Genomic DNA, 13,418 nt, shown 5'->3' with positions numbered 1-13,418 from the left:
GATCCGCAGTGAAAGGAGCGGTTAATGTGTTACATAACAAAACCAGTCTCTGACCGGACTCGAACTGGGACAAGTGGAATTCCGCTGGTTTATTTACCAAAAAATTGAGAAATACGCGTCTAATGTGTTAGTTGTTGAGTGTTGCCATTTTGTTTTGTTAAGTAATGGAAAATATTAGTAATACTTATTTATTTTTAAAATTACTAAATCACTTTTGTAATATTATATTTTATTGTTAAATGTAATGAGACCATGTATAAAAAATATTTTTTCCTAACAAATCGGTTAGGAATATTTCACCAGACAAACATGAACAACGATAAAAAGTACATATATGATGACATAATATCAGATGAACGAGTTTAAACACCCAAACATGCACATAGATATATATCTTAAGAAAAAACAAGTATAAAAAAAAGTGTTATTAAAAATTATATTTTTTTTTCTTATTACTTACTTTAACCTTCTTACTATAAGTTACGAAATATACAGATAAATAAAAAAATACATTTAAATAAATAATATAAAAAAATCACGAATATATATTTTTTCCTTTTTTAACATTTATACGTAAGTATAATAACGTGTCTGATTATATCGCGTCTACCTCATAAAATAAGCTCATAGAAGTACTTTTGATGGTTATGTTAGTGTTGAATTAAATGTAAAGCTACTACCGTTTTGGAAAGTAGATTCTACCGAAAGGAACCGGCAAGAAATTCAGTTGTTACATATATAAACAATGGCTATGATAGTTACAAGTATGGCTATTGAAACAGTACCCTTATTAGAAGGCACACCTAAACTTTCTATCGCAACATTCGGTTAATGTAAGAAGCCTTTTAAGGCATTCGATGTAACTTTATTAAAGTAACTTCTATGTGTAACGAAATAAGATTCGTTATTACTTTAAAAAAAGAAACGAATAAATCATTACGATCCGTTTACACGCAATTAATTTGAATATACATAACAAAGTCGCACTTTCTCTCTCAAACAAAACGAAAATTTCTAAATGTTAAGATGATATGGTTTCTTTGGAAATTTCGTTTTTATTTATTGTCGTTTATTTTTAATTAAAACGTTAACAGACTACATTTTAATTGACAGACAACGCAGATTATTTTATGGACGTCTCGAGTATGTACCAATTAAAGTAATTTCTTTGTTGATAATAGTTTTTACTATAATATATAACGTGATAAAAAGTCCATTAAACACTAACTGGACTGAAGCGCAGGTGATGTAAATAATATCGTTCAGGATTTATTGTATCATTTGACATTTCAACAAACTATAATGTATTTTTTTAATGAACAGATTTTTTTTATTCAGATTCATGCTTTATTTAATTTGTTATTTTATTCATCTTGGTGAAGGAACACATCGCGACTAATTTCAATGAAATTCTGCCACGTGAGTACCACCTACCCGCATCGAGTGCAGAAATAAGCTCCAAAACTTCTAGTAAAAGGAAGAGCAAGCCGCTACCTTTTTAAGTACATTATAATTTTCTATTTTCTATAAATAAATATCCAGGTGGCTCAGTAATAAAATTCACGTGTTCTTAACTAAAAAACGGGTTCAAAAAGTGAATTTTGTGTTTATATCTATACTAATTCAGTGAGATGGAACCAACTTCAAACCTTTACCGCAAAAGGAGAGAAGTGTGACATTATTTGCAGGATATCTACGTATTGTTAATATTTAACCGAGGAGGTTCTCAGTTCAGTTATATTTTTTTAATGTTTATTATATCAGAACTCCAGCAGCTTTAAACTGATTTAGAAAAAGCAATGATTTTTGTTTGGGAGTGTAAACTTGCCATTTTAATTTAAGAAAAAATATTACCATATAAGGGAGAAAAAATACAAATATCAAATTTTTTTTTTGGGCTGTTTACCATACCGTGTTTTCATCAGCGTATCTACAAATGTTCGATGTTACGCGTGTTTATTCGTTACGAGAGTGTAACGGTGTTATTGCAATGCTCACGATCCGTTCACACTTGTCACGAAACGGATGTGTTAATCGGATGTCGCTATTACGGATGATAACAGTATTCTCTAGTATAACATACCGTAAGAACAACGTCCTAATTCGCCGCGAGTGATAAGTGATTAACTTAGACCTTACTGCCTCTACCTATTAAACCTTAATGGCTAAAAATTAAGTCATAATTAAAAATCGATTAAATATTAATGAATCAATTAAATTGTCTGGAATAATGTCCAAGCGATCGATTTTGTTAGTTTAGTGTGTATACAGCATTATTTATCTAATATTATAAATGCGAAAGTAACTCTGTCTGTTACCTCTTCAGGCTTAAGCCGCTTAAACTGATTTGAAGAAGAAGAAAATGATATTTGCTATGGAAATAGTTTATGTCCTAGGAAATACATAGGCTGTTTTAAATGTACACCTCGAAATTTATAAAATTTTAAAGTGCTCTTTAAAATTTTATAAATTTCACGTAGAAAAAGAAGCAGTAGCAGATTTAAAGACGATAAAAGTGTAGTGGATGTTGATGATTGAAACTCGTGCAGACGACGTTAGATCGTGACGTCATGTACTCAAAACTCATAAGCGGTATAATCGCGTTAATAAAACCCAATATTTTTTTGTAATTTAAATCTAAATTACGTACAATGTAAATTATTTGTACAATTTTTTCACGAGCTTTTGAAGGTTGAATTAATATTCTTACTTCAAGATTGCTGTCGTTTAACATCGAGTGAACTTTGTATGCAAACATTTTACGAAGCGATTTGACGGATAAAATGTTAAACGAAACAATGATCTCAGAAAGTAATTAAAAAAAGTCAAGGATTTAATCGTGAGAAGAAAAAAGTCTACTTTTACATTCACAATACTAAACCCCAAGGTAATGTAAACAATAAGATAACATTTCATCAATATAGTTATACAATTACATCCATTAACATTATTACGAAATCTATTCTGAAGATGAAATTTTTTTTTTTTAAGAAAATTAAATAACAAGGCAAAGAAAAATTCATTCGTTACATTTTAAAAAATAAGTAAACAAACGGAATAATGAATTATTTATCAGCATTTTTTTAATATAATAAAATATATTTTTAATATATTAAAGTCTTGTGTTAAATAATTAAATAAATACACTATTAAAATTGTTTTTATTAAACATTTTTTTCTGTACTTGTATATATTTTACTTTACATGGTGGTAGAACTTAATGCCAACCCGTCTCGGAAGAAACCACTCATTCATCAGATATTCTACTTTGAGCAGTAATACTGTTGTATTCCAGTTTGGACCTTCTACCGGCAGAAGGGATAGCTTCTTAGTTCTCAAGGTTGACGGCGCATTGGTGACATTAGGAATGATTAATATTTATCGAATTACCAAAATTTATGGGCAGTTACCATCAGGTGGCCCTTTGCCAGACAGCCTACCTACATGAAATAAAATAAAAAAATAGTATATACAAAAACTTGCTACAATTATATCCTACATATTTTTTAATCTACATTTCGCGCTAATTCATAAAAAGAATATATAAAATTTCCGCTTATTACAATAGGCAGAACGATTTCATCATAATTATTGATGACTCAGGATTAAATTCCATCAGTTAAGTCAGTAGTCATCGCGGCGTCTCTTTCTCGCAAATGGTCAATGGCATATTCATAATGAAGTTTTCTGCATTGTTTTATATTGCACGCCAATTTATACTTTAAATATATATATATATATATATAATGTATATTAATAATAAATATTGGACAACATCGCATACATTACTCTGATCCCAATGTAAGAAGCTAAGGCACTTGTGTTATGGAAATCAAAAGTAACGACAGTACTACAATCATCCAGACTCAAGACAACATAGAAAACCAATGAACTTTTTCCACATCGACTCTGCCGGGAATCGAACCCGGGACCTCGGAGTGGCGTACCCATGAAAACCGGTGTACACACACCTCGACCACGGTGGTCGTCAAAATGTTAATACTATAATGTTATTGTGTATTCTTAAGTCATAAGTAAACTTCTTCGAGATATGTTCCTTAATCCCAGCTCCCAACACAGGGGTCGCCTTACCGCCGATAATCTATAGGTATTCCACATTCCGTTATGACTATAGTTTAAAGTTTCGAAGCAAAAAGTCGCAGGATCGATCCTGACCCACTGCTAACACAAATGATAAGCCTAAAATGAGTGTTAAATAGGAATATTAGTAATTCCTTATTAATTTGGAGCATCGCCACTAATTTAAAATAGTGTTGCCCGTTGTTGGACAAAAATAAAATATAAACACTTTTAAAAAAAAAAATAAAGTCCCGTTTGTTCTATCCTACAAATAGTGATATATTTTGAGGCAATAATATAATGACACTTATGTACATAATAATACATATATCAGGTAAATTTCCATTAATAGTAATTACACAATCATTCAAATTTAACATAAACTCAACATATGTATATAAAATAGATAAAAACATTATATAATCATATGTGATCAATATAGGTAAAGTAAAAGTTATATAATACAATTAATAATAAAGTTAATATTTATGTTTATAAAGAAAAAGTAGGCAACATTGACAAATTTAGTTATTCCGTAGGTTCAATCAAAACTCACCGCCGAAAACAATCGTATTCAAACGTCAGAATGTGATATAGAACAATGGCTATAATCATTATAGTATTTAAATGATATACAGATCAAAATAGCGTATCACTTTAAGTTGGTTTTTGAAATTGTCACGGGCGTGATGTGAAGTTTCTTACAAATTAGCACTACTGTCGTTCGAGAGTTGACATACTATTATTAGACAGAGATAAGTTTTGTTTGATTTTATCGCATTTACGAAAGTACTAACCTGATTGTTATGAAAGTTATTGAAGTTTTTTTTTTTAATTACAGCCAAGATTAATATATAAATCCAACTCATTTTAGAACGATAACATGACATGAGACATATTTTATATAACTTTGGCGGTCGGATTGTAAATTAGAGAACACTTCTTGTAAAAATATTTCAATTTAATCATGTAAATAGCTCATTGGTCGATAATCACAGAAAAAAAAATATCGTTCATTTTATTTTTGTAATAAATTCTCTTTGTTACAAAAAATATAGAAATTAAGCGCTGTACAGTGCATTAAAAACACTCGATATCGTACATACACTGTTAAACTCATAGCCCTCCTTTATGTGTCCGCGTTATCGGTTAAAAAGGAAATATCTTCAAAATGGTTTGCTTAGACATTTTTAAACGTCGTTTGAGTAGTGTTCTATACGAGTGTCAATTCTAACACTTTCTCTTTTTTATAATTTCCACGACTTCATTCACGTGAATACAATAGGCTATCTTCGTTTTGGGCATCGAACGTGACAACCACGTGACGCCAGAACACGCCATCTCTTTTTTAAATACAAATATTGGTAGGCGGACAAATGGGCTACTTGACGGTAAGTCACCACCACTCATAGACATTGACGCGTAAGAAAAATAAACCATTCCTTACACTGTCTGTGCCATCAACCATATCTTGCCTTTATTTGGGTGTTACGTCCTTTGTAGCAATAGTTACACTCACCCTTCAAACTGGAACACAAGAACACCTAAGTCCTAAATAAAATACGGGCTTGCAAAAAGTACCGGCAAGTAAACTCGTTCCCAATATATAATTCAAATTGACAATGAAATAACGTACATTGGTTTTCATATAAATAGTTTAGTCGATGATTAGTTCAACTATGTTTCGTTTTCTTCTTATTAATATAAAATCTTTGAAGACAGAAAGAGAGAAAACATTTCAAATTAAAAGATTTCAAGAAAGACTTGACTATTAGTCATTGGATGTATTACATGAGGGAAGATGTATTTAATTAACCTAATTTAGCATTTCAAGTGTTGTAAAATTGTAATAACTGAGTTCATAACTATACGATGGTTGATTCCTTGGTTCCAAATATTGGACTATTCCATCCCCCAGTGTATAAGAAATTGTTTGTCTAAGAGAATTTATATTACTTTACAAATATAAAAATGCTTTGTCAACTAATACAGAAAGTAAAATGGATAACTAACAGACTACTCGCAATAATATTAAGAATTGTTTTTGCTGTTTATATACAGTGTGTGCGTGAAACGAAATTAGTAGGATAGCGTACCAAATTCGTTTGTTTTTAAATAACCTTTCACGCATACACTGTATATACATTGCTTCCTACATAGGAAGCAGCCCAGCCGAGCTGCCTGCACGTCCGTGTGTTTAATCACGTTCTCGTCTATTTCAACGCACGTAAGTTTTTTGCAATGATTAAAGGTAACGCTTGTTAGGTTCGAGAATTGATACAAATCTATAAGCTTTACACGAGGGTGTAAAGAATGTTAAAGGGGTGAAAGATAGCAATTGTGTAGTCAGTAATGTATTCAAGGAGGAAGCGACTCCATGATGAGTAAGCTTATTAAGTACGAGTAGCACGTAATTTGGATTTTGCCAATAATTTGAGTGCTATTGCTCGGTAACATTGTATTATTTCAGTAAAAAAAATACACTTTTTTTCTATCTTAACTACCTGACAAGTGACGTTTTCGGGTTCACTTTTTGTTTTATATCATAAACTTTGGACCAAGGTTTCAAATATATATTTTTAACACGTATTAGCGATACACCATTACTTTTATTATTTTGTAAATTGACCAATTAAAAAAAAATTAAAGGTAAAATTGGATTTCATCAAAATGACTGTTCATGGTCACATTTGCAATGGTTCAAGAGTTTCCGAATAAATTGTATCACAAAAACCATACAATTTAGTCCGCGTCCTTGGTACAGATAAGTTTTGGTTTTGTGGTTTTGTTAATAACATTCATAAATTTTTATATTGCTTAGGTAGGAGAACTGACAAATGCCACCTGGTTACTTGCTATCTGGTTGCTCACCATTACCCTTAGATATTGGTAATGCTTCTTTGACCATTAACGTGTAATTATCACCAAAGCTAACCTCGGGAAATGTTATCCCCATTGAGTCAAGTTATACTGGTCAGTCATACTTAAACTAAGCATTGCAACTTGGTGGTAGAATATATGAAGTTAATCAACTAACTACTCCAACAGGCTTGCACAAAGCCCTACCACCATTTAATTTATAGCAAATATTCCCGTTGTTACTATTAAAAAAACACCGTAGAAAGTACGGCTGTATGATAAATTACGCCTTAATTAAAATGTACGCCGATCACGGCTGATGGGACGGAATTTTGATAACTAAACAACACGCGAGTGCTGGGAATGAGCACATCTATAACTAAAGGTCAGGATCATACTTCCGACTTTCACATTATACAGATGAGGCGTCAATTTATTCATCCATTTAAAAATTGAGTTGGTCTAAACGTAGCTTTAGCTCCTACCCCGATGAAAAAATTAAGTAATCAGTTTAAGTGAAACTTTTGTCTGAAACATTTTTGGATATGAACAATAATTTGAGTGCTATTGTTTTGTAACACTTTATAAGCCTCATACAGTGTATTATTTTATAATAATTCAACGCTTTGCAATTATTTTTATTTTTTACAAAATAAGTAGGCAGAATGGTAGTGCTCTCCACCATAGACAAAAGCGCGGTAAAATCTTAACTATTCCTTATAGGTATCTTTATGATGTTTTCTTTTTTCACCAAGCACATAAAAACTTGCCAGAATTTGAAACCTTAATCATCAGTTAAATTTTTCGTGTCTGGAAATACACTTTTTTCTATTTTAACAACCTGACAAGTGACGTTTTCTTGTTCACTTTTTATTTTATTTTATACCATAAACTTTGGATCAAGGTTTCAAATATATTTTTTTCATTATAAACTTGTTAAATAATTGTTGTCTGTACAAGAATATATTGACCATAAACGTATATACGTACCGTTATTGCTCCCGCATGACATTAAAATTCAATGACATTTAAAAGCTTAAAATAGATACAAAAGTTATTACAGATACTCGGAATAATCTACATTCCGGACCAGTAGAGTCTTACATGACAGGTTTGTAACGTGACGTCTCAAAAATACTTACTTTTTTTAAAATCGATATTATTTTAAATGGCGCTAAACTATATAACTTATAGCCTATCATTATCAGAAAGTTCATTTTAATTTGACAGTTTCATGGAACTGAGTCAAAACTGTTGAATTTCAGAAATTATCTTTCGCCCAAAATAACCAAATAAGTACGTAGTGGCCAACGATATCGGACCAGGCCTCGGTGGAGATGGCAAGATGATTTAAGTTACTTCCAAAAGAATTAGTTTTATGTCGCAGCAAAAGACAAACGTGGAAAGAGAGTTAAGAAGCCTTTTCCAGTAGTGGGATGCTTCAGGTGATAACAATGATAAGTTTACTTCTGTGTGAGTCTCGTTTATTCTGTGTGATGCTTACATCGTGCCCTCGGTTAGACCAACTCGTATGCTTCGACGACAAACGGCATAATGCTCTCTAATGGCGTGAATAATATATGATATATTTTCATTGCTACATTAATAATTAGAACAGTATGTTTATGATTTTAACGAAACTATTTTGTTTCTCATACATTTACATCCATGCCTATATCTTTAAACGTATTTCAAATCATTAAAAGTAGTAGAATTGTCTATAACTAAATCACATTGTCTTTGATTAATTACTTTAGAAATTAGACAAACAAACATAAGGTCTGTATTCGTGAAAAGTGGCTGACTCAGCGTGGAAAATTACAGCGCAGGCAGCAGAGCCCTAATAGAGTGTACGACATATTAAATAGTAATTTGTAATGTAATAATAAACTAAGGAGACTATTTATTACATATGTTTGTATTATACTTTAGTATGTTTTGTGTACTATATCGTAATATTAACGAATAACACTTATTTCACAACTTCCAAAGAGATATATAGAGTTATAAACTAGTATATCTTCGAGATTAAAACGCCGTTTCTTGTCCCGGTCATTTACGAAACCCTATATTTACATTCCAGCAGTGGTATTCTGTAAGAACTCACTTCGAAATTCACACGAGAAATGTAAAAAAAACTGATTTAAAATGATATGCTATTCTTTAATATTCAATGTCGCATATCATATAGTCAATTTCACGATCGTGTTTCGTGAGTTACGAGTTCGTCTTATAGAATACTTCTTAACACCGATATCGTGGACGCATTAAGTATTGTTATTGCAGATGTAATAAAAAAAAATGTATTCTTTTTTTTTTCTTTATACTGCAAAAGATATATGTTTTTGGGTTAAGTCTAAATGTACATTATTTATAAAGTTAATTATTCATATATATAATTTGCGTAACTCTTTTAAAAGCTTAAACTTAAAATTATACATATCGATTGCATCATAAACCTATTTCGTTTCGAAATTTATGAAAAAACAAAATTTTATTTACATAATCTCTTAATTATATATGCTATTACAAAACGCGACATAGTCAACGTTTGATAATAATATTACATAAACATTATCATTAAAATATGTATACCTTATTTTTCTATTTGAATAATTATAGCTAAGACAGAAAGAAAAACAGATTATATCAGATATATAAATATCATCATCTCATTGTTTTGGCTTTACGAAAAAACTATAAATACATAAATACCTACGTAAACATTAATTACTGGTTTAACATAGACAATAAAATAATTTTAAAGCAGTACTTGTAACTATGACGTAAGTATGATATTTTTCGTTTGAAATTGGAATGCTAAGTAAGATTATTTATCAATAACAGTTAGACCTACTAACGTATTCCTCTTTCTCATTACAATAAATATTGTAATACAGTACACCGTTACGTTTAAAATATACTTTTGAAAAATAGACTTAAATATTTTTTTGTATAAGAATGATGGCAGTATACTTATAGACAACGAAAGACGAATGTTTAAAGTAGTATTTAATTAAAGTAGTGTAGCACGTCATCTCCGAGGCACGCGTTCCCTCATTCATGCACCTGGGCCACTTTCTCCTACCAACCTTGATTTCTTACGGCTGCGCCTGCGCACCAAACGCGACATTACCTCAAAACGATGGCATTTTCGTCACAACACAACGAAAACTTTTACTTTTCCCGTCAGTACGGCGAAACTTTCAAAACCGAACGTTCCCATATTTCACGATGACAGATTATATAAAATTTATTATACGAACACGGAAACTTGCGTAATAAAATCAGTGCCCATTTAATTCGCATTTACCGTAAGCGCTTCCTTATTCGGATATCCGTTTTGATAATTAGAAAAGTACTCACCGCAAATTTTAATATGATCCGATTTAAAGAAAAGTCACAAATATAACTGTTATCACACACACTCAAAAAACGTCACTGCCACTTAAAATGGCGCGAATTTTCGCGCGTAAACACCGAAACTTTTTTAAATTAACGTCAATAAGCAATAAAAAAATGAAATAAAATTTCAAATAAGGAATGCGGTTCGCCACGTACGGATCGGACTGTGGCTGTGCCGGCTGTGAGGCGTTGCGTCTCAGTCGATTTCTTGTTTACAAGCATTTGCTAGTCAGGCCAAGCCGATCGGAGGAAAACACGACGAGCCGGGTTGCATTTCCGCAGTAAGACGTTCGTTTCAAAACGGCGGCGTAATAGCCGTATTAACAAACATCACTCAGAATGGACATGTCGTAATATTTCTGGATGCTGATTTTCGCAACGTAAGTAAATAAACTTGTTGGTACTTAATGCATACGTATCACTTAATGACTCGGTAATTTTAACATCATTATTGTAGCTCGGATTACGTAAAATATTATCTAACTACATAAATAACTTTAAACTAGACGATTTATTTATTTAAAAGTCCAACTACAACAATAGGTAACAATTTTTATACAAGCTTAAATGCTGGTTCAATACAGAAAAAGCCGCAAAACAAATTAAAAAAAATTAAAATTAAGCAAGATTAATATTAAAACGCTAGCATAAGCGTATTTAAATATAACATGAACTACATTTTAATAATCGTAAAAGTGTACAAATAGATATTTTTTTAAGCATTTACATCAATTTGACAACTAATTGTAGGATATTACAATTCTCTTGAGACATACATTGTCAGCTTGATTGATCTTGGATATTTTTAAATATCGTGTTTTTTATTTAAATATTTTTTATTGAATACTTATATAACACAAGAGAGTAAGCCACCGGGTAGTAGGTATACGCTCCTAAAAATTAACGTAGGTATATATAATTTCTGTTCCGACTTAAAGGATGATTGAACAAAAGTAAGTTTAGGCAAAAAGGACTTAAAATTTTGTTGCCTATGTAGATCATCAGTGTTTGATAGATAGATTACATAATATATATTAATTTTATGTTAATGTGACCCTAAAATGTAGGGATCATAATGTTTATAATGTTCTTAATAAAAACTAATAAAAGAAAAGGTAAATATAAAATTACCTGGCCTCAAATTGGAGTACTAATTCGTATAACACATATCATAAAGGAAGACTACAAGCAACGCACTGAAGATATTAAAACTACAAGTATTACGATTGATTGAAATATAAATAGGTACTTAACAATAATAGCTACATGGTTATAATTTCATTAATAAAATACGAAATTATATATTCCTACCTAAAAATTGGTTTGTTTTTATAAATTGTATATTTTCGTTTGCAAATTAAATTTAAGATTATTTATAAATATATAATTCAGTTTCTCCAGGCAGTTCTAATTATAGTCCTAGTCACAATTAGTTTAAAAAACAGAAGTGAAAATAATCTAGTTTCAAATATTTAATTATAAATAAAATGTATTGTGTAAAAATTATAGGATAAGTTAAATATGGTTTCTTAGTTTTTTTTTAAATGTAATTTCATTTAATTTGCTGTTCTTCATATTTAATGCTTTTTCTCCTATTATAAAATATATACTAAATTCAACCAAAGGATGATTGCTATTTTTTATTGTTAATAATAAAACATACATGAACAAAATGTAGAGGTAAAATATGTTTTTGTGAAAAAAAATATATTAGACTTTCAAATACTCACAGTAAAATCTTAGAAGCATTTTAATTGAACTAATCATAGGACAGACTTTCTCTTGCTCTACCCATAATGTAATTTTGTGCCTAGGCAATTTATTTTTGCTATGATCTCATATGACTTCACCCTGAAAAGTAAAGGCTCCATATATGTATATATTTTTATGGCATATGTGACAAACGAGCAGGAGGCTCGTCTAATGGGAAGTGACTAACGCCGCTCATGCACATCTGTAACACCAGGGGCTAACAGTTACGTTGCCAATCTTTCAGAAATAAGTAGCCTTTTTTATTGATGGTTCCCAAGTCGTATCGGTTCGGAAAAACAGCGACATTTGGTGCCACAGAGTATTTGTACGAGGCAGAAAATACCATAGAAATCGTACAACGGATTAATGAATATTGAGATGAAAAATTACCAAAATAGTGCTACACTAGCTTAAGGTAGAAACGACAATGAATGCCTTAATTTGTTAGAATTTTTAATTTGATTAACAGAATAAATCTTTCAGTTTGTCTTCCAGTACCTATTACTTTAAATTTCATATTTTAACACCAGCACCACCATATATGTTGAGGAATACAGAGTAAAATAAAAATAATAAAGTACAAACGAGTAAGTTTGACGTTACTTGTCAATTTTCAAGATTCAAAAATGACATTTAGTTTTGATTAGTGATTACTAGGTTTTAGGTTATGTTGATCTTCTCTCATTATTGAATAAAAGTAATTTAAAAAATACAAAATAATGGCACTTCTTAAAAGTTTCATATTACGTAATGTCTGTAAGTTCAAATTCCTTTTCCCTATTGTCCCAAACACATTCTAAAACGACGTGGATATAAAATTATATTTTTGTTTTAGTCTTAACAACTCATCGAGCAATAGTATCAACGATACGACCATCGTCGAATGCACCACTGGTTGAAGATGACGATGCACCAGTCGACATCGAAAATCCGTTTAAAAAAGAACAAGTTCAATGCATTCTTTGCAAATTGAATATAGTTCCAGATTATAAAAATTATCGCCTTTTATCTCAATTTCAAAGTCCCTACACAGGAAGAATTTACGGTAGACACATAACTGGCTTATGCAAAACAAAACAGACATTAGTTGAAGCGGAAATCAGGAAAGCACAGAATTGTGGTTACATGCCCTATTATTATAAAGATAAAACTTTCCTCAAAGATCCAAAGTTATTCGACCCAGAAAATCCAATTCGCTCACACAGATTCTAAATTAATCATAGATTTAAGTAGTTTAGGTTACTTTCATGTATAACATTGTAAAATATAAAATGAAAACATGAAGATGTATTTTTTATTGTATTATAATTTCCTTTAATAAT

At 30.7% G+C, this 13,418-nt stretch overlaps 2 protein-coding genes across 3 annotated transcripts in view; one reads left to right on the top strand and one right to left on the bottom strand.

The window, feature by feature from the left end:
• Positions 1–10,543, bottom strand: part of LOC125073020 (ABC transporter G family member 23) — a 92,179-nt gene extending 81,636 nt beyond the window's left edge. For both annotated transcript variants that reach the window (XM_047683686.1, XM_047683688.1), the window contains exon 1: positions 10,306–10,543. The gene's annotated coding sequence lies outside the window, so the exon portion shown is untranslated. The remainder of the gene's footprint in view (positions 1–10,305) is intronic.
• A 2,174-nt stretch (positions 10,544–12,717) lies between these two features.
• On the top strand, positions 12,718–13,380 carry LOC125073059 (28S ribosomal protein S18c, mitochondrial). Its single transcript, XM_047683743.1, has 2 exons — positions 12,718–12,852; positions 12,932–13,380. Exons 1-2 carry the CDS (start codon positions 12,816–12,818, stop codon positions 13,306–13,308), a joined length of 414 nt encoding a protein of 137 aa, XP_047539699.1. The 5' UTR covers positions 12,718–12,815; the 3' UTR covers positions 13,309–13,380.
• The last annotated feature ends 38 nt before the right edge of the window (positions 13,381–13,418 follow it).

Source organism: Vanessa atalanta, chromosome 23 (genome assembly GCF_905147765.1).
Source record: "Vanessa atalanta chromosome 23, ilVanAtal1.2, whole genome shotgun sequence".
Classification (NCBI taxonomy): Eukaryota; Metazoa; Arthropoda; class Insecta; order Lepidoptera; family Nymphalidae; genus Vanessa; species Vanessa atalanta.
Note: the sequence above shows the minus strand (reverse complement) of the source record. Positions and strands in the feature narration are given on the sequence as shown.

Excerpts from the sequence above, each read along its gene's own strand:
- LOC125073059 (XM_047683743.1), top strand. The coding sequence starts at position 12,816 with ATGGCACTTCTTAAAAGTTTCATATTACGTAATGTCT. Across the intron at positions 12,853-12,931 it reads TTTCATATTACGTAATGTCT|TCTTAACAACTCATCGAGCA; the intron begins GTAAGTTCAAAT and ends TTTTTGTTTTAG.